The sequence below is a fragment of the Acomys russatus genome, chromosome 19 (genome assembly GCF_903995435.1).
Source record: "Acomys russatus chromosome 19, mAcoRus1.1, whole genome shotgun sequence".
Classification (NCBI taxonomy): Eukaryota; Metazoa; Chordata; class Mammalia; order Rodentia; family Muridae; genus Acomys; species Acomys russatus.
In genome coordinates this window covers 59043033-59064777 of record NC_067155.1, presented here as the reverse complement: position 1 = coordinate 59064777, position 21745 = coordinate 59043033, and the positions used below count along the sequence as shown (strand labels likewise).

Sequence of the window (21745 nt, the reverse complement as noted above, 5' to 3'; positions counted from 1 at the left end):
GGCATCCTCATTTTGAGATTCATCCACGTTGTTGCACGTGTCTACAGTCTGTTTTGTTACTGTGTTACGTGCCTTCACCTCTGTACCACAAGTTCCTCATGCGTTCATCGCTGATGGGCATTTAGACTAGTTTGGGCTAGAGAAAGCACAGCTGCTGCTGTAAACGCTGCTGTGCAGAGCTCTGCATGGATTTAAGCTTTTGTTTCTCTTGAGTAGTTGTCTAGAGCAGAATGTGTACACCCATGGAAGGTTTATGAGAAACTGCTCAAATAAATATTTTTTCCTAAAGGGTGCACCATTTTATATACCCCCTCCCTGCTGGCTGCAGCATCTCTAGGACCCAGTTATTCTGCACCCTCATTGTGCCTGGTCTAATGAGGTTTTCTGTGCTAGCTTTTTCAGTGACTGTGTGGCAGTATCTCATGGTTCTGTTTGGTGTCTCTCTGCTGAACTCCTCTCACTGGCCACTTAGGCATCTTCCTTGATAAGAGGCTCACTGAAATCTTTTGTCCATTTAAAAGAGTGGAATTGTAGGGGCTGGAGAGGTACCTCAAAAGTTAAGAGTATTGGCTGCTCTTACAGAGGACCTGGTTTCAATTCCCAGCACCCATATGCTGCCTCACAACCATCTGTATCTCCCACTCAAGGGGATCCAGCGCCCTCTTCTGACCTCTGCGGGTACTAGGCATTCCCGTGGTGCATGGACATACACACAGACACATATACAACGCACATTAAAAAAGTGGAAAAAAAAAAAGAGAGAAAAGAAAAATCAAAATGCTAGGGGAAAAAAAAATGCTAGGGGCTTTTAAGGGTTCTTTATAATTTATATTTACAAATCCATATAATTTCTTTTCACAAGGGAGAAACGTTTTTTGCGCAGAGTTTTATCTGGTGTTGCCTACCCTTTCATGTTGTAACGCGTCTTTGGAGTAGCAGACATCTAATTTTGATGCAGTCTGATGTGGATTCTACCTTCCGTGGACTGCACTTTTGTTTCTGACCTGGGCACAGTACAGCTTCTGTTTCCATTTGAATAATAACCCTTTTGTCCTTTTCTGGGGCAGTTGTGTAGACTGGCTTTTGTTTCTCCCTTATATATGGAATTGTTGATAAAGCCTTGATGCTTATTTATGGAAATTTTTTATATTTCAATTTTTTTTTGTTTTGTTTTTGAAGACAGGGTTTCTCTGTGTAACAGCTCTGACTGTCCTGGAACTCGGTCTGTAGTCCAGGCTGGCCTTGAACTCATGGAAATCCACCTGCCTCTGCCTCCCAAGCGCTGGGATTAAAGGCGTGCACCACCACCACTACCTGGCTTATATTTCAATCTTTATCTTTTTATTTATTTTTTTTAAAGATTTATTTATCATATATGAATGCTTTATCTGCAGAAGAGGCATCAGATAACATTATAGATGGTTGTGAGCCACCATGTGGTTGCTGGGAATTGAACTCAGGACCTCTGGAAGAGCAGGCGGCACTCTTAACCACTGAGCCATCTCTCCAGCCCCCATATTTCAATCTTTAAATTACGTTGTTACTCTTATTTATTCTGTGTGTGTTTCTGCACCAGGGTGCATGTGTGGAGATCAGAGGTCAACTTCATGGGTTGTTTCTCTCCTTCTACCATGTGACTTGGAGAGACTGACCTCAAGCTTAGGGCCAAGCAGCTCATTATGTTTTAATATAATATTGAGATTATTTTTCCTTGAGCAAACTATGATTTGTGTTTTCTGAAGTATTTGACCATTTCTTCCAAGTCCTTGAATTTCTTCGTATAACATTGTTTACGAAAGTTCCTAATTACCCTGCTGCCGGTGAAGCTGTACTGATGTCTCCCCTCTCCGTCCTGGTTAGTCATTTCTTTCATCTGCGTTTTTTAAATTAACAAATCAATTAACAAACAAGGTTAATAGGTACAGTTCTTTTTCTAAAAGAACTTTGCTTTTGTTGTTTTTTATTTTCCGTCTTTTTTTTTTTTTAACTTCAGTGGTTTCCTCTTTAATCTTTCTTTCTTTCTTTCTTTCTTCTTCTTCTTCTTCTTTTTCTTTTTCTAGTACACAGCGCAAGGTGAGGCCACTAATTTGAAATGCTCCTTATTATCTGTGCCTTACATTTCCCTGTCAGGTCAGCCACGTGTTATGGTTGCCTTTGCTTTTCCTTTCGCATTTCATTGGAGACAGAGCCTCACTCTAGCCCAGGCTGGTGTCAAACTCACAATGATGCCCTGTTAAAGACTCTCTAAGGTGGAAGGCTGCCCACCCCCCCCCCCCCCCCACTGACACCCCCCACCCTCACAGCTGTGCTTGCATTTTCAATCCAGTCAAAATGGTTTCTATTTCTCTCTTCATTTGCTCTTCAACCTGTGGATTATTTTTTCAAGATGTGTGTCTGTGTGTGTGTGTGTGTGTGTGTGTGTGTGTGTGTGTGTGTGTGTGTGTGTGTTTTGCTTGCATGTATACCTGGCTGCCATCTGCATGTGTGGTACCCTCAGAGACCAGGAGAGGGCATCAGATCCCCTGGAACTAGGGTTACAACTGGGTGTTGAGTTATGTGGGTGCTGGGAATTGAACTCCGGTCCTCTGGTCCTCTGGAAAAGGAGCCAGTGCTCTGAACTTCTGAGCCATCTCTCCAACCCCTTACTTGTCTTTTAAAAATGATTTTAATATAATATCTTTATTTATTTAGTTCTTTTCTGTTCTAAAGCCTTTATTTTGCTGGCACTTTCCAGAGGTATTTTCACTGGGTATAGAATTTTGAGTTTGACTTTTTTCTTCTGGTACTTTAAGAGCGGCACCCGATTGTCTTCTCTGTTATATATTTATAGCCAGGAGTCTGCTGCATCTGCTGTCATCCTTTTCTGGCTTCCTTTATACAGAACGTCTCCATTTTCCCTGTACTGTTGGTTTTAGTTACTCCTCTTGTTGCTGTGATACAATATCCTGACAAAGGCTAGGCAGTGGTGGCACACACCTTTAATCCCAGCACTTGGGAGGCAGAGGCAGGTGGATCTCTGTGAGTTTGAGGCCAGACTAGTCTACAGAGTGAGTCCAGGACAGCCAAGGCTACACAGAGAAACTCTGTCTCAAAAAACAAAAACAAAATAACAATAACAACAATAATAATAATAATAATAAAAATATCCTGACAAAAGCAACTTAATGGAGAGAAGATGCATTTGGGCTCACTCTTCAAGATTAGTCTGTAGGTGGCAGGGAAGTGACTGAACTATGCAGCAGCTGGTCATGTGGTCCCCACAGTCAGGGAAGTGACAGGAATGTGCAGCTGCTGTTCACATGGTGCCCACAGTCAGGGAAGTGACTGGAATGTGCAGCTGCTGGTCACGTGGTGCCCACAGTCAGGGAAGTGACTGAAATATGCAGCAGCTGGTCACATGGTCCCCACAGTCAGAGAAGTGACTAGAAGGAAGTAACAGGAATGTGCAGCAGCTGGTCACGTGGTCTCCACAGTCAGGGAAGTGACTGGAGTGCGCAGCAGCTGGTCACGTGGTCCCCACAGTCAGAGAAGTGACAGGAATATGCAGCTGGTCACGTGGTCCCCACAGTTAGGGGAGTAACAGGGATGTGCAGCAGCTGGTTACGTGGTCCCCACAGTCAAGAGACCGAGGGGGATGAATGCTTATGCTTAACTCACTTCCACCATTTTTATCAAGCCCAGGGTAGCGGTGCAGGGAATGGTGCCACCCAATGGTGGATCTCCCTGCCTCAATTAAGCCAATGAAGCTAATCCCTACAGGTGTGCCTCTCAGCCCCATCTCCCAGGTGATTCAGGAACCCATCACATTGACAATGGACATTAGCCATCACACTATTTGTATGACTGTATCATATTTTTTAAAATTTTTATTTCTATATGTACAGGTGTTTTAGCCTGCATGTGTGTCTGTATACAGTGTGAGTGCCTGGTACCCAGGGTTGCCATGGAGACCAAAAGAGGCTGTCGGATCCCCTAGAACTGGAGTGGCAGGTGGTTGTGAGCTACCATGTGAATGCCAGGATTTGAATCCCTGTCCTCTGGAAGTACAACCAGTGCTCTTAACCTGTCACTTTTCCAGCCCCTTACCACAAGTTTTGGACACTTTTTTGTGGTATGCTTGACATAGTTTCCTTCATGTCTCTTGCTCTTGACTTCTCATAGAAGTCTGCATGTTCCAGAACTTCTTATTCTCACCAGTTTTGTAAATATTACCAACATCAATTCATTAAATTTATTTTCTTTTTTATCTTATTTTCTGAATTACTTATTTTAAATGTATGAGTGTTTTGCCTGCATGTTTGTCTGTGTAACACATGCATGCCTGGCGTGCACAGAGTCCAGAAGAGGGCGTCAGATCCCCCGGGACTGCGGAGTTAGACAGTTGTGGGCAGGCATCTGGGTGCCGGGGATTGAACCCAGGTCCTCTGGAAGTGCAGCTAGTGCTTTTAAACCACTGAGTCATCTCCCTGGATATGTCCTAACATATCCGTCCTCTCCTCTACAGATGCCTGCTAGACATATACAAGGCTGCTTGAAGGTGTCCCTGCCTATGCGATACACAGCTTTGCTTCCTTCCTTCCTCCCTCCCTCCCTCCTTCCCTCCCCTTCTTCCTCTTATTTATCATCTTTTGTTTGTTTGTTTGTTCCTCTGTTTAGCCTTGGCCGTCCTGGACTCGCTTTGTAGACGAGGTTGGCCCCGAACTCACAGCGATCCACCTGCCTCTGCCTCCCGAATGCTGGGATTAAAGGAGTGCGCCACTACGCCTGGCTTCATTTTCCATTTTTGTTTGAGATTCGTATATTCATTCAAAAACTTTCACTAATACTTTTTTCACTTCACATCCATTGCAACATCTTTTTATCCTGATAGTGTGTTGCACTTTCCCTGATGCAGGTTGAATTTGAGTCTTGTATGTCCTGTACACCTGTGCTTTAATGTCCCTTACTCCCCCTGACACCAAACACGTGGGCTCCAGTCACGCGTTGACCGTCTTCGCACTGTCTCAAGTTCAAGGCCAGCACGGGCTACAGAGTGGGTTCCGGATGCCATTTTCTCTGCTCATCTCAGGTGGCCCCATCCTGGGCTGGCCTAGCTTCCTCACTGACAGCCCACACTGCAGACTAGAGGGGAGCCTGCTATGGATCTCCAAACCCCCTCTTGGACTTTCTATTCCATCTGTTCCCTGTGAACTCTGACCCCCAGGGTCACCTCAGACTCTCCTGGCTCTCTCCCTATCACAGAGTCCACCAGCCCCTACCTGCCCCACCCTGAGCCCATCCCTGGGCAGACACTGGAGCTCCTGTGGCTCTGTCAGGGATCTTTGTCCTTTGCCTGTCAGCCACTGTCTTCAAATGCCATTCTACGTGTGTCTCCTCTAATGCTTTGATTGTTTCTGATGACAGAAAATAAATAAATCAAGTGCTCGTTTCTCCATCTTGGCTAGAGCCAGAAGTCTCCTCGTTCTATTTTTGAGCTTATTAATTATGGGTGGTCAAGCTTATTGATTTAGTGGATGGTGTCTGCTCTGCTGTGGCGCTTAGTAATTAAATGTTCACTCGTCACTTATTCTGGGAGTTTTTTTTTAAGGCCTCATTTTTTTTTTTTTTCACATTTAAACATCTATTTCTTTAAATAACCATTTTGGTCTATAATATGACAGAAGAACCTTTGCTTTCTCAAAAATGATTGTTAGTAACTTAGCTTAATCCTAACTGAAGCCAAAGTACTCAGAAATTCAAAACACACTTCGGCAATTGAATGCCAGTCACTAGGTTGGTCAGTCCTTCTTAAGGGGAGTTTCCTGTGCTCCCTGTCAGGCATGTCAGGCATGTCATGCACGGTCTCCAGCAAGGCCTCTCTGGTTTAATCCATCCTGTCCCCCCCCCAAAAAAAATCCCCATTCTCGGCAGGCAAACCCACTTTGCCCTCTGTGCCTCAGATCCCTGACCACCACATGGCTCCATTTAAGAGCCTTCCCAACAGTATTGGGACACTTGATTGTGAGGGTCTGAAGATAACAGGACAGCTACCCAGGACAACAGGTGCAGCACTCCCAAGGAGGACCCTTCTAACTGTGCAAAGCCTTCGGTGGCATCCTGATGCATATTGTATAAAGCCCAGGGCTTTTGTTTGGTTGGTTGGTTTTTGGTTTTTCCAGACAGTTTCTCTGTGTAGCCTTGGCTGTCCTAGACTCACTTTGTAGACCAGGCTGGCCTCGAACCCACAGCGATCCACCTGCCTTTGCCTCCCAAGTGCTGGGATTAAAGGCATGCGCCACTATGCCCGGCTCAAGTCCAGGATTTTTTGTGGTTCTCCTTGGCTTGACACCAGCTTTGTAATTTCTATTCCCTGCTCTCCCACCCATCCATATTAAGTGAACTACATTTATTTTCCCTAAGAAGGCCAAACCAATCTTCAATGCCCTTATGTTGAGAGACATTTCACTTTTAGTCTGTAACCATAGTCCAAACCACTTTGTCCTTTGAATGTCTGTTGCTCCATTTGACCGTAAGTCCTTTATAAAGATACAGGATGGTATGGGCTCTGGCCCTGACACCCAGCCCAGGACAATGTTGTGAAAATCCTAAGCATTCGTTAGGTGTTTATTACAGGAAAGAAAGAGTCCAGCTGATGGCTGGATGGTCAGGCTGTTCACTTACACAGGCTGCTAACGACTCAAGTAAGCTGAGTCCATGCAACCGTGTGCGCTGTCACGTCACAAGAAGAGATGTATGCCAGCACTGTCGCCTTTACTCCTTTAACTGGTGGCCTTTTAAAATTCTAGGATATCGTATATTGAAGAAAAATAGATTTATTGGCTAATTCCTAAATGTGTGGCCTGATTAGCTAGGGGGTCAAGGAAAATACACAGTCTATATTATATTTAGTTTAAATAGAAATCAGTGCTTATATGTGTGTAGCAGAGGTTATTTAGACTGGGCGAAAAATACCAGAGAAGAAAAATAACATCCCAGTGTTTTTTAAAATTTAAGGAAAAGAACAGAAGGGACTTGTATGACTATTGGTAAGTCAACACACAGACAAGACAAATGGCCTCTGCTACTCATGGGTGTTTTGAGTTGCTCAGCCAATGGGGATTGAACTCAAATCCACCTGCTTCCACTCCCCGAGTGCTGGGCACAGCCAAGCGTGGCCCTATATCCCCTTTATGGCTATTATATCCCACTGTGTGGGTATTCCACATTTTATTTAATCACCATCTACTGGGCATTGGGTTATTTTCACTATCTGGTGGTTAGAAATAATGTTACTCTGAAACCTGTGTGAGTTTTTTCGTGTGGGTGTCTTTTCCTTTCTCTTTAGGTCTTAGGGTTTCATTGCTGTGAAGAGACACTATGACCAAGGCAACTCTTACAAAAGAAAACTTTGATTGGGCCTGGCTTATAGTTTCAGGGGTTTAGTCCGTTGTCACCATGGTGAGAAGCATGGCGGTGTGCAGACAGACATCTTGATCAGCAGGCAACCTAAGGGGACTGTGTGCCACACCAAGCATGGCTTGAGCATAGGAGACCTCAAAGCCCCCCCACCCACAGTACACACTTCCTCCAACAAGGCTGCACCTCCTAATAGTGCCCCTCCCTACAGGCCGAGCATCCAAACACATGAGTCTATGGGGGCCGTTCCTAGTCAAACCACCACAAATAATATTCTTTTTAAATTTTTATTTTATATTTTCAGTCATGTGTAAGTTTGTGTGTGTGCATGTGCGTGTGTATGCAAGTGTGTGTGTGCGAGGGTGTGTGTGTGTGTGTGTGTGTGTGTGTATGTGTGTGCTTGGAAAAGGCAGGTATAGAGTCTCCTGGAGCTGGAGTTACAGGCAGTTGTGAGCCCCCTGACATGGGTGCTAAGGATGGAGCTCAGGTCCTCTGGAAGAGCAACGTGTGCTTTTGACCACCGAGCCATCCCTCTAATCCCATGGTGTGGAATTCCTGAGACAAATGCTCTGGTTCTGAGTTTTTGATGGGTTTTTTTGTTTGTTTGCTTGTTTTTTAACTCCCAAGATGTCTGGGCCATTCCACATTCCTACCTGCAGCGGAGGAGAGCTTTTTCTCTACTCTCCCCCGTTCCCAGGACTAGTCTGTTTTTATAGCTGCCCTAGTGAACATGAATGGGTTTTGATTTTTGTTTCTGATGATGATGTCAAGCTTCATAACATATTTTCATAGTCATTCCTGTATTTTTTTTTCTTAAGGTGGCTGGAGAGACAGCCATGGGTGCTGGGAACTGAACTCTTATATATTTGGTTGTAAGCCTAGCCTTTAACAGCTGAGCCATCTCTCCAGCCTATCTTTTTTTTTTTTTTTTTTTTTTTTAAAAGAAAAGTTTATTCAAGTCCTATGCCAATTTTAAAATTTGGGTTTCTTGTCCTTTTGCCATTGAGTGGTAAGATAAGGAAACTTTCAGAGTTATTACATTTTATTTTGTCTGTAGGGGGTGGGTGAGTGCATGCATGCCACAGTGTCCAAGTGGAGGTCAGGGGGCTCGCAGGAGTCAGCTCTTTCCTGCTTTGGGGGTTCTGTTGATGGAAACTCAGGTCATCAGCCTTTGTAGCAAGCACGTTACCTGCTGAGCCATCTTGTTGACCCAGAGAAATACATTTAGTGTTGACTTGTGTTTGTATTATCATGCAAACAATGTGTTAGAAAGAACTGAATGGCAAATCTCATTTTTTTCTACAGGGACTGAAGATTTGTTAGAAGGAAAAATAGTAGTCAATGAGAGAGACAAAAGGACTGGGCCACCAAAAAGCAGCGTGCTTGCCACACTGGCCACCATGCGTAAAGGGGTACTGAGGGACCCAGAGACTGCTGGTCTGTTCTACAAAGATGACCCCGAAGAGCTTTTTATTGACTTGCACGAAATTGGACATGGGAGCTTCGGAGCCGTGTACTTTGTAAGTAATTAGTCGCAGAGTAGGTTCAGAAAGCGGGAGCTCTGTCGGCTGTAGAGCACACTGTGTTCCGTGGAGACCGTGGTTATTGCTGGAGTTGGTTCCGGAACACTAGACTCTATTCCCAAGGTGGTAAGGCAGAATGATATGCTTGAAGTAGAGTCCCGGGTGTCCCCTGGAGATGCCAGGCTCCTCAGCCTCTGCTCTCCGTTCCTTCACCCCAAAGCCCCCAAGCCCCGCAAAGCCTTGTCGCCCCTGATGGTCCTGTGGGCTTCAGCTCCAGTGTCGCTTTCACAAGACAGTTTTTCCCATTCAGCCGTCTACCTCTTAACGCCCAGTGTTTGTGTTTAGTTACATATTCTAGTGCGGTGGTAGTGTCACAGTTTTGTGAGAGTGCCTGATTGTTTATGTCCCTCGCCTTAAATAATATGCACCATGATAACAAGGGCTTGGCAACCTCAGCCATTACTGTGTTCTGAGGAACTAATACAATGTCTGCCAATGGTAGGACTTAAAGAAATGTAGAGTGGGTGGGTGGGTGGATGGTTGATAGATGGATGGGGGATGGATGGCGGATGGATGGATGGATGGGAGGATAAGAAGATGGATGGATGGGTGGATGGATGGGAGGGTACGAAGATGGATTGATCAGTGATGGATGGATGAATGGGAGGGTAAGAAAATGGATGGATGGGGAATGGATGGATGGATGATTGATGGTTGATGGATGGATGGGTGAGTGAGTAGATGGATGGAGGGACTGAGGGATGGATGAGTAGGGGGTAACAGGATGGATGGATGGAGGATGGATGGATGGTTGAGTGGATGGATTGATGGATGGGCAGGTGGGTAAGAAGTGGCCGGGTGGATGGTGGGTGAATGGATAGACAGATAAATAGCTACTTAGAGAGATATACAAAGAGATTTGTTGACAATCATAGAAAGCTACTACTTTCTGATAAATGGTACAAGGCTATTCCTAGCTCCAAATCCTCCAGAATGTACATTTTTAAATGAGAAAATAAACGACTAAGATAGAAGCACAGCCCAGTCACCTGGAGCTGGCCATGTGACATGTAGTTTTCCACCTGGCATGGCGGGAGTCTGCTTCATCAGAGTAACCCATGTGTCTTGAAGGGCAGTAGCCTGTAACACAAGGCAGGGACACGTGTGAGCTGTCAGCTCCTTATCTCATCCTGCCTCCAGTCACCCTTCCTACGTGGCCCTCAACTGCCCAGCACAGCTCCTCTTCAGTGCCCTTCCCAGCTTCTCCATGGGTGTCCTCAGAACCCTCCTGCAGCCCTTGGCATCTGTGCTCAGCACTGCCATTGTCCTCCTTGATTCCCACCCATGCTCATTTCACAGTCATGTCACTGGCCAAGTTTCCTATGGCTGAAAGGAGGGACCGTTTTCTATTCAATAGCCCCATGTTAGTCTTCATTTTTTTCCCTATAGCATTAAAGACCCAAACAAAGTCCTGTTTCCTTTTTTACAAAGATGCTTTTTTTGGTTTTGGTTTGATTTTTGGTTTTGGGCTGTTTGTTTGTTTGTTTGTTTGTTTGTTTGTTTGAGACAGGGTTCTTCTGTGTAGTCTTGGCTATCCTGGACTCACTTTGTAGACCAAGCTGGCTTTGAACTCACGGAGATATGTTTGCCTCTGCTTGCCCAAGTGCTGGGGTTATAGGTGTGTGCCACCTTGCCCGGCACAAAGATGCTTTTTTAAAAAAATTATAAATATATCATACATAAAAGTAGTCTTTATCTATCTATCCATCTATCTATCTCTTTCATGCACACACACATACACACTTGGCCTGGACATAGAACCCTTGTCTAGCATGTACAAGGCCTGAGGCTCAACTTCAGCAGAAAGACAAAAGCATGAACCTCCCCATAAGTATATGTAATTTAAGCAATAATTAAAAGGTAATCTCTGGGGAATTAACAGGACAAGAAGATCGCGGCCATGTCCCAGAAGCCCTTCATACGTCCTTCCTGCCCCAGGGGCACCACTCCCTGCCCCCCTGAGGAGTGCCACTGTCATATTTCATGGTGGCTGTGCTCTGGCTTCTCTCTCTATGTAACTGTTAGTTTGACACCCTGGGGCAAGGTAACTTTGAAATTCTTTAAAATGGAAGCATTCGGAGCTTGGAGAGAGATGCTGCAGCCATTAGAGCCGGCACTGCCCTTTCAAAGGACCCAAGTTTCCTTCCTAGCAGCCGGGTGAGGCAGCTCACAACCACTGTTAACTCCAGACTCAGGAGATCCAAGGCCTTCTCCTGGCCTCCACAGGAACCTACATGCACGTGGTCACATGGGCTCCAGCAGGCAGGCACACACACACACAGAGACACAGACACACAGAGACAGAGAGACACACACAGAGACAGAGAGAGAGACACACACACACGCAGACAGAGACACAGAGAGAGACAGAGACAGACATGCCTCGTGGTTTGCATTTACACTGCAGTTGGCAGCACTAATGAGCAGGATGGCAAGATGCTGTGTAAGAGGGAAACGCAGGTGGAGCTGGTTCGTTTCTGTCAGTCAGGACAATGTAAGCTCTGCAGTTTTCTAGTGTTCCCTGAGAGTCTGCTGGTCCTCCAAGTCACCTCGGCCATCATCTCAGCCGAATCGCTCTTGGCTTTCATCTTAGGCTCAATTAGTAGAATACAGTAAAAAGTTGTGTTTGGTTTTATACCTTTCTCAGAGGTTGGAGAGATGGATCAGGGATTACGAGCACTTGCTGCTCTTGCAGAGGTCCTGAGTTCAGCTCCCAGCACCCACAGCAAAGTTACCTGTCTCAAAATTACCTGTAACTCTAGCTCCCAGGTGTCTACCACCCTCTCCTGGCCTCCACAGGCACTCCATTCCTGTGCATAAATTCATACCCAGATGCACTTATACACTTAATTTGGGGGAAAAAAAACCAAAATCTTAAAAATAATTTTTAAAAACAAACAAATAAAAATGTCTTTATAAACTAGCAGAAATCAGGAGAACAGCTAGGAGACAATAGTGAGCAGATGGTAAATTCTCAGAAAGTGTGTCTGCAGTTCGTGATTTTGTCCAGAGCTCCCAAGACCACTTTAGTCTATAGGAGGTATAAAATGTAACTAAATTCCCAGGGCAGCTATAAGTGTGCAGAATACAGCACAGAGCATTGGAAAGAAGAGATTGTGCAGAACATCCTCTTCTGTTATATAGTAGTAGTTGTTGTTGTTACTATTATTATTATTATTATTATTATTATTATTATTATTATTATTATTATTATTTAATTAAAGCAGGACATAGCCACACAAACCTCACACACCTGCAGCCCCAGCACTGACAGGGACAGAGACAGGAGAATGACAGGGTCTCACTGGCCACCAGACCAACTCCAGGTTCAGTGAGTGACACCATTTCAAGGGCATAAGGCTGGGAGTGATACATAGGGCACTCAGTGTCCTCCTCTTCCCTCCACACACATGTACACATACGTAGTGTGCACACATACATGTGCCCAGCACCTTCATGTGTCTCTAAGAAAATCAACGTGGAAATGCGGGGTGTCCAGTTGGTGATGACTGCAGAAGGAAGGGAGCAGCACCAAACAGCACTGACTATAAATGTCGTTAATAAGCACTTACATGATGGCACCGTCTAATTCCATCAGAGTCCCCTCTCCTCTCTCCTTGTCCCTGCCCCTGGCATGATGTAGCCCAGGCCTCACACACGCAAATCAAGTGCTCCCCTCCAAGCTGTATCTCTACCCTGTTTTCTTTCTAAAAACGTGAAGAATTTGATGATTTTTTTAAAACGGGCTCGGAATATGGCTCAGTGACCCAGCAGGCACTCTGCATGATTTTTGTTTGTTCGGTTTGGTTTTTTGTTTGTTTGTTTGTTTGTTTGTTTGTTTTTAATGCGCATCCATTTCCCCTGCAGTTTAGCATCAGGAATCTGGGGCGATCCTATATCTTGGCTACTTAGTGAATGGTACAGCAGTGAAGATGGGGAGATGCGCACTTATCTGTGGATTACTTGGTTCTTTTCTTACAGATTTGGTTATTTTTATTTTGTATATATGAGTGTCTGCATGTATGTTATGTCACTTGTGTGCAGTACCCACAGAGACCAGAAAAGGGTGCCAGATCCCCTGGCACTGGAGTTACAGGTGCTTGTGGGTTCTGAGACCTGACCCCAGGCCTCTGTAAAAGCAGCCAGAGCTCACTCTTGACCACTGAGACCTCTCTCTGGCCTCCTGTCTGGTTATTTCATCTCATGGTTGATCTTGACTGTTTAGCTGGTTCTCCACTATTGGCCATCTAACAACGTGAAACTAAACTTTAGTAAGTTTACTTTTCTTTCACTTGACGATATATTTTCATGAGGTCTGTCCTCACATGTTATACAGCAAGGAGTAAGAAGCTGCCCCCATAAAGTCAGGGTAGACTGGCTCTCTAGTCTGTCAGGGGGAGCATCTTTAAAGTACGTTGTCAAGCTGTGAGGACAGATGCCACAAGGCATCTGTGTTTAAGTGAATGTGGCTAGCTATCATAACTTATTTTTCATTTATTTATTTATTTATTTTGGTTTTTCGAGACAAGGTTTCTCTCTGTGTAGCCTTGACTATCCTGGACTCACTTTGTAGACCAGGCTGGCCTCGAACTCACAGCGATCCGCCTGCCTCTGCCTCCCGAGTGCTGGGATTAAAGGCGTGCGCCACCACGCCCGGCTCATAACTTATTTTTCTTCCTCTCTCTTAACTCAGGCAACGAATGCTCACACCAATGAGGTGGTCGCTATTAAGAAAATGTCCTACAGTGGGAAGCAGACCCACGAGGTGAGTCACTGCCATCCATGCCTAAGCAGATGTGAGGTGAGCCAAGCCCTGAGTCTGGCGACCCACGCAGAGGAGGGTGGCTAGCCCCTAGGGTTGCCACGAGTATTTCAAAAGTCACTGGTAGGGAGGAGCCCACCATTCTAGTCAATGTCTCTGTGATAGCGAGATGTTATCACAGACAGACACACACACACACACCCCTGTGATAACAGAGTTATCATGGGTCAATGAGATAATGAACATGCTAGATGCCCTCTTAGGATGATTACGGCATAGAGACATACAGAGTATCCCGTCAACACATGTGATTAGTGTATGTTCATTAAACATAGGACAAAGCATTCCAAAAATGTAATTCATAAAAGTTACCGAGGCACTTATCACAATGCTGTTCTTTTGCCTTTTCTTGTAAACACAAGAACAATTTTGTAAGAGTTTATAAGAAAACTGTCCTAAGACAGGCAAGCTGCAAACTTCGGTGGCTCCCTAGTAAGAGGGGCAAGAGTGGAGATGAGAAGGGGAAATGCCAGTTAATGCCGGGCACAGTGGCGCACGCCTGTAATCCCAGCACTCGGGAGGCAAAGGCAGGTGGATCGCTGTGAGTTTGAGGCCAGCCTGGTCTACAAAGTAAGTCTAGGACAGCCAGGACTCCACAGAGAATCCCTGTCTCAGAAAAAAAGAAAAACAAAAACCTAAAATCAAGTCATTTAAATGTCATTTAAGCTGGCATGAGGTCAGGCCTGGAGGCTCTAGAGTAACAGTAAAGAGGCCCAAAGTGTCAGGAAAGCATACTTAGAAAAGACACAGGCTGGGTGGTGGAGACACACACCTTTAATCCCGGCACTTGGGAGGCAGAGGCAGGTGGATCGCTGTGAGTTCCAAGCCAGTCTGGTCTACAGAGCAAGTCCAGGCCAGCCAGGGCTGTTACATAGAGAAATCCTGTACCAAACAAAACAAAAACAAAAACAAAAAGGGAAGGAAGGAAGGACGATAAGGGAAGGGAAAGGAGAGGAAAGCAAAGGAAAGACAGAGATGGAGAAGAAAGGAGAGAGGATGCATTTCTGAGTTACTTGGGGAAGCGGACCGGCCCAGGAAGCTCTGTAGCTAGAGCACAGAAAACTCCCGGCCACATGTGCCTCCTGTGGGGGCCTTCAGCAAGGCTTTTGATAGTGCGTCCAAGCAAGTAACATTGCAGCACCCAACAAGGGTGAGTCATGCTTTTACTCCAATACATTGGATGAGAAGTGTGGACTTGAAACTATAGCCAAGGTAGCTAGCTGGATCTTTTTTTTTTTTTTTTTTTTTTTTGAGTAACAAACTTAATGTATTTATTTTATTTGTATGCATAGTCCCTATTTTTACTTATCATATCCACTCAATTTATTTTATATATATATTTTCTTTATTAATTTATTTATAGCTGGATCATTTCTTAACCATTTACCTATGTCCATCCAACACAGAAGAAGAGAATTATGTATATGCATATACACACACTTGATAAATACTGTTTTTGGTTTGAAAATTAAACGCTGTTTGTTTGGTTTCCATAGAAATGGCAAGATATTCTTAAGGAAGTTAAATTTCTGCAACAGCTGAAGCATCCAAACACCATTGAATACAAGGGTTGTTATTTAAAGGAGCACACTGCTTGGGTGAGTTGGTCTCTATTCTCTTTGCTCTCTTGATTTTAAAATTATTTATCTGAGCTATAAAGCGGTGAATCCTGCCTCTGTCCCATTGGACATGTGTAATCAGTTATTTAACACTTGTCTATGCTTGCCAATGTGTCATATGGTATGTATTCCATAAGGTTAAATATGCCAGTCCAGTCTATTGGAAACGCCATACTGAAAACATTTAGTAAAGAGATAGTCGAGAATTAATAACATCATCTGTAAAACCAAAAGTGAAATCCTGTTAGTCTCCTAGAACTTTTAAACATCATTATTATAATATTTACTTTGCATTGCATGTGCATGTTCGCTATGGCACACATGTGGAGGTCAAGAGAACAACTTTTGGAAGCTGTTTGTTTGTTTGTTTTTCCTTCCACAAAATATATTTCAAGAATTAGCTTCAAAGCCACCAGTGGTGGCCCACGTCATTAATCCCAGCATTTTGGAGGCAAGGCAGGCAGATTGCTATGAGTTTGAGGCCAGCCTGATCTACGAAGCCAGTCTAGGACAGCCAGGGTAACACAGAGAAACCCTGTCTCAAAAAAACAAAAACAAAACAAACAAACAAGCAAAAGAATTGGCTTCAAGTTGTCAACAGCAAGTGCCTTAACCCACTGAACCGTCTAGCTAGCCCTTGTCCTAGAATTTTCCTTAAGGTTTATTTATTTTTATTCTGTATGTATGAGTGTTTTGCCTGCATATATGCAAGTGTACCATGTGTGTGCAGTGTCCACAGAGGTCAGGAAAGGCCTTTGTGCCCTGGAACTGGAGTTACAGACAGTTGTGAGCTGCTATGTGGGTGCTAGGAGCAGAACTTGGGTCCTCTGCAAATGCAGACAGTGCTCTTAACTGCTGAGCCATCTCACAAGCCCTCATTCTGGGTTTTTGTTGTTGTTGTTTTGTTTTTGTTTTTCAAGACAGGGTCTCTCTGTGTAGCCTTGGCTGTCCTGGACTCACTTGTAGACTAGACTGGCCTCGAACTCACAAAGATCTGCCTGCCTCTGCCTCCCAAGTACTGGGATTAAAGGCACGTGTCACCATGCCTGTCTCATTCTAGAATTTTTATCTTGTTACTTCCACCCTCCTCCCATTCCATGTGACCAAAACTCTGGCACTTCACCTGACACTGTCCACTGCACAACTTTGGTTTGTTTTTTGGGGTGTGTGGGGGGGTGTTCAAGACAGGGTTTCTCTGTGTAGCCTTAGCTATCCTGGACTCGCTTGTAGACCAGACTGGCCTCAAAGTCAAAGAGATCTGCCTGCCTCTGCCTCTCTGAGCGCTGGAATTATAGGCGTGTGCCACCATGCCGGGCTTATTGTGCAACTTTTACAGAATGACACCACCCCTGTGAACCTGGAGTGGGAAGCCCTTCCACACACTTTGTATTTTTTCTGGTGACTGTCACACACCATTTGGCATATGAAGGAATAAACTTCATATTAGTCACCCTGGGTAGCTTAAAGCCCGATATACCTGTCTATGATGGGTTGTTTGTGATGAGCCGAGGCCTTTCTGGAGCCCATCGCCAACAGGAAATGGGCATTCTGTTCCCAAACATTGTGCTTGGGCAGTTCTGCTGTAGGGGTTCATTGGGGAGGGGGAGTACGGTGTGCACGTGCTTGTGTGTGTGTGTGCATTTCTCTGTGTGTGTCTGTATGTGTTCATGTGTGCACTTGCATTTCTCTGTGTGTGCTTGTGAATACCCCTAGTTGAAAGTCAGGTGTCTGCCGGGTGTGGTGGTACACGCCTTTAATCCCAGCACTTAGGAGGCAGAGGCAGGCGATTGCTGTGAGTTCGAGGCCAGCCTGGTCTACAAAGAGAGTCCAGGACAGCCAAGATAACATAGAGAAACCCTGTGTCGAAAAAAGAAAAGAAAAGGAAAGAAAGAAAGAAAAGAAAAGGAAAGAAAGAAAGAAAGAAAGAAAGAAAGAAAGAAAGAAAGAAAGAAAGAAAGTCAGGTGTCTTCCTCAGCCACTCTCCACCTGATCTGTTGAGACAGTGTCTCTCCCTGAACCTGGAACTTGCTAGCCAGTGAGCCCCAGGGAGCCCTGTGTGCACCTCTCCCATCCTGGGGTCACAGGCATGTGCCCCCCCATACCCAGCTCTTAATAGGAGACTGAGTTCTGCTCCTCCTGCTTGCAAGGCAAGCACTTTACCCACTGAATCTCTCTCCAGCCCCAAACAGTCCTTCAGCTGTCTAGAGCCACTGCTTCCTGTCTGAACAGATGTCAATCAGAGGAGCATCAGATCTGGAAATCAGTTGCTCTGGGCAACCTCACTGCCTTGGAGGAGTCTGGAGAGATAAGCATTGTACATCCAAGTTACCGGAAGTCTTGACAGAGCCAGAGCCCTTCTTCCAGGCCTGTTTACTCTTTAATTACATGGAATTCTAGCCAGCTTGGTTACCTGGTTTCTAACTACAACTAGTTTGACTACTGGTTAGAAGGTGCTCGCTCCTAGGCCAGGCGTGATGGCGCACACCTTTAATCCCAGCAGAGGCAGAGGCAGGTGGATCGCTGTGAGTCCAGGACAGCCAAGGCTACACAGAGAAACCGTCTGGAAAAAAAAACAAACACACAAAAAAGAGCTCTTGGCAAGGCTAGAGAGATGGCTCAGAGTTTAAGAGCACGGGCTGTTTTTCCAAAGGTCCTGAGTTCAATTCCCAGCAACCACATGGTGGCTCTCAACCATCTATAATGAGCTCTGGTGCCCTCTTCTGGCCCGCAGGGGTACACACAGGCAGAACACTGTATAAGTAATAAGTAATTTTTTTTTAAAAAGGTGCTCCTAGGCACAGAGCTGCAACGGGCAAGGAGACAAAGAGCACCAAGGGTGACTTGGCCATTAAGTGGCCATGAAGAAGAAGTAAAGGGAGCTGAGACCTACCCAGGGCATGGCAGAGCCCGGCTGTCAAGAGCTTGGCGTGAAGGGCTGAGAAATGCACTTGTGACAGCAATCCTGAGGGTCTTTTCACATGTACCTTTAAAAGAACAGGAACCCAGCACAACCCCTCCTGGCCCAGTGTTAAAGCTGTGCGGGAACACAATGACTCAGCTTAGGCCTCTGACTTCACAGTGGTGCACAACCAATGCACACAGTGGAACACAACGCTACCCGAGCTTGGGCTGCCATGTGCACTACAGCCCTCCCTGGTAATGCTGAACTGTGCTTGTTCTAAGCTTTAGACAGTGTGGACACAGAACGGCTGGCTTGGGGGTTTTCTTTTTGTTTCTTTGCTTGCTTGTTTGCCTTTTGTTTTTGTTTTTTTGAGACAAGGCTTCTCTGTGTAGGCCTGGCTGTCCTGGACCTCACTCTGTAGACCAGGCTGGCCTCGAATTCAACAGAGATCTGCTTGCCTCTGCCTCCTGAATTCTGGGGTTAAAGGCATGTGTCGCCATCACCCTGTGACTGGGGGTGTTCTGTTCACTTTTGGTGCTGAGGATTGAACCCCAAAATCCTAAATTTAACACAGATTTTTTTTCTAGTTTCTGTATTCCTTGACAAACTTTCTAAGTTACAAATGTTGTCTTATAAGTAATCAACAATAAAGTCTAGCCACTTAAAACCTATTATGGGACAAGGCAGTGTGAGAAGGTCTTACTTAGGTCAGAATGGACAATCTCAGCTTGACCCGTCTACAGTGACCATTTCTGTATCAGCCCCTCATATAATCTGAGGTCAAATCCAACAAAACCGGTGACAAGAGCTGAAATGTTGGAAATCAATTCGTTATCAGGTGACCAGATAAGAAAGATTTAGGCCAGGCCAAAGATTTATCCTCCTGATGTTTTTAGTGTCCTGGTTGGCTGATTGTATGCTTGGTTGATTGGTTATTCAGTTGGTTAACTGGGCACTTGGTTAGGTGTATGGTTAGTTGGCTAGTTGATTGGTTAGTTTTGTACTTGGTTGGTTGGTTGTTTTAGTTTGTTGGTTGGTTGGTGTTGTGGTTGACTGGTTGATTAGTTATTAGGTTTTACAGATATTTGGTTGGTTGTGTGTTAACTTTAGGAACTTGTTATTAACTTTCATTATTCTTATCTTTCAATCTGTTCCAGTTGGTGATGGAGTACTGCTTAGGTTCAGCCTCTGACTTGTTAGAAGGTAAGCATGGCGTCACTGCTTCTTCTGCTTGTTCCCCCCATCATGTTCTCTGTGAGACTGAAGAGATGGCTTAGCAGCGAGAACACTCTGCTCTAGCAAGTTTGCCTCCCAGCTGCCTGCAACTCCAGTTCTGGGAACCTGACACCGTCTTCTGGTCTCTATAGGCACCTGCACTCATGCGCGCGCTCACACACACACACACACACACCAAACAAATAAATAAAATCTTAAAAAAAAAAAAAAAAAAAGAATTTTATCTGCTTCTAGAATATATGCAGTTTGGGCCTTTGGATGAAAGGCAGTTAAGGGGCACATGGATAAGGGGTGTAGGCATAATCTCCACAGCGTAGTTGAAATGTCTGGGTGATACCAGCAGTCCTCCTACTGCAGAGCCCATAGCCACCCAGGGAAGGCCTTGCTGAAATGTTTGTTTACTATGGTACCATGCCCCTAGCCAAAAACCACCAACGCCACATGGAACTGTTGCTGTCTACCCCTTTCCAGTGTCACGGTGGGCTGGGCATGTGAGAGGAGAGGTGCTGACAGCTCTTATGTGCAGTGTCCGGATGGACCCAATCCCCCCTTACCGGTGCCGCTGCGATCTGCAGCTACGTTTAAAATTCCATTTAAGAAATGTCTGAGCCGGTGTGGTGGCACACACCTGTAATCCCAGCACTCAGGAGGCAGAGGCAGGAGGATCTCTGTGAATTCAAGGCCAGCCTGGTGTACAAATCGAGTCTGGGACAGCCAAGGGTACACAGAGAAACCCTGTCTCAAAAAAAAAAAAATCTGAAGCTATGACCTCTCAATAAAAGCTGCTTCGTAGCCCCTCTTAGGTCAGGGGGGTGATTATGGTGGCTTTGTGGCAGAGGAGAACAGTGTGACCTAGAACCCTGTCGGGAGGGACTGATAAACCTGGGCCTAGCTGGGTTAGAACTGACATAGACCTGACCCGTAAATCAGTTCTGCATGTGGGGCTTTGGGTTTTATTTTGCTGGTCTCGTTTTTTTTATGTACTTGGCTTTCCTCGCTATGGGAGGTACGGCCTCCGTGCGTAGGTGAATATGCGCTTGACTGTGATGTAGAAGGCTGCTCCTCCATCCTGTCCCTCTCTCCTTCCTCAGTTCATAAGAAACCACTTCAGGAAGTGGAGATTGCTGCTATCACCCATGGTGCCTTGCAGGGGCTGGCCTACCTTCACTTTCACTCCCTGATTCACAGGTAAGTCCAAACCCCAGCTTTCTTCACTTCTGTTTCCCTTTCCTAACTCCGGAGTCCAGGAACTGTGGGAACAGGCATGTGTTCCAGTTTTCAGGGTGCCTAAGGCATCACAGAAGGCAAACAGCTACCTCCCAGGCCTCTTGTGTTTGGGGGGCTGTTTATTTGTTATTTGTGGGTAGTGGTTGTTATTTTTAGCTTTTGGGTTTTGTTTTTTGTTTTTTGGGGTTTTTTTTTTTTTTTTTTTTGGTTCTTTTTTTGAGACAGGTGCTTAAAATGTAGCCCAGGTAGATCTTGAACTCACAATCTGGTAAATATTGACTAAACCATTTACCATTTTATCAATGGGTCTAGCAAGTCTTTGAGTATGTTTCCTTGGGACTGAGGTGTTGTCGCGGGATGCTGGCTTGCTTGGAAGTTTGCTGGATTTTATCTGAAGCCACAGCTTAGTTTTGTGTTTGTGTTTCTTACTTTAATCAGTTATTTATGAAGGAAATTGAGAAAACAACAAAAAGTGGTTGGGCTTTGTTTTTTTTTTTTTTTTTTTTTTTTTTTTTTTTTAATTTTTATTTTATTTTTGTTTTTTTATGTTCTTTAAATCTAAAAATGCAAGTCAGGTGTGGTAACACACACCTTTAATACCAGTACTAGGGAGGCAGAGGCAGGAGGAACTCACTTCAAGATCAGCCTGGTCTACAGAGTGAGTTCCAAGACAGCTAGTCCTATACAGAGAGAACTTGTCTCAAAAAGAAAGACATTTTTAAGAGTATCCTAGCCAGGCTTAGCACATGTGCACATAACTTCAGCACTTGGGAAGGAGAGGCAGAGGATTAGGAGTTCAAGGCCAACCTCCGCTATGCAAAGAGTTCAAAACCAGCCTGGGCTACATAGGACCCAGCCTTCAAACAAAACATGAGTGCCATTTGCCATTCTTCTCAGCTTTTCATCGCTTTGAGGCCTGCTCCATCTCCAAGCTGTCCATCCTGTTGTGAGAGACTAAACA

At 45.1% G+C, this 21745-nt stretch overlaps 1 protein-coding gene across 1 annotated transcript in view; it reads left to right on the top strand.

The window, feature by feature from the left end:
* Positions 1-8690: 8690 nt before the first annotated feature.
* The window catches only part of Taok3 (TAO kinase 3), an 89144-nt gene continuing 76089 nt past the window's right edge, over positions 8691-21745 (top strand). The window contains exons 1-5 of the mRNA XM_051161636.1: positions 8691-8915; positions 13672-13743; positions 15297-15398; positions 19479-19524; positions 20649-20745. Of these exons, the coding sequence (XP_051017593.1) occupies positions 8796-8915; positions 13672-13743; positions 15297-15398; positions 19479-19524; positions 20649-20745 (437 nt within the window). The 5' untranslated portion in view covers positions 8691-8795. The remainder of the gene's footprint in view (positions 8916-13671; positions 13744-15296; positions 15399-19478; positions 19525-20648; positions 20746-21745) is intronic.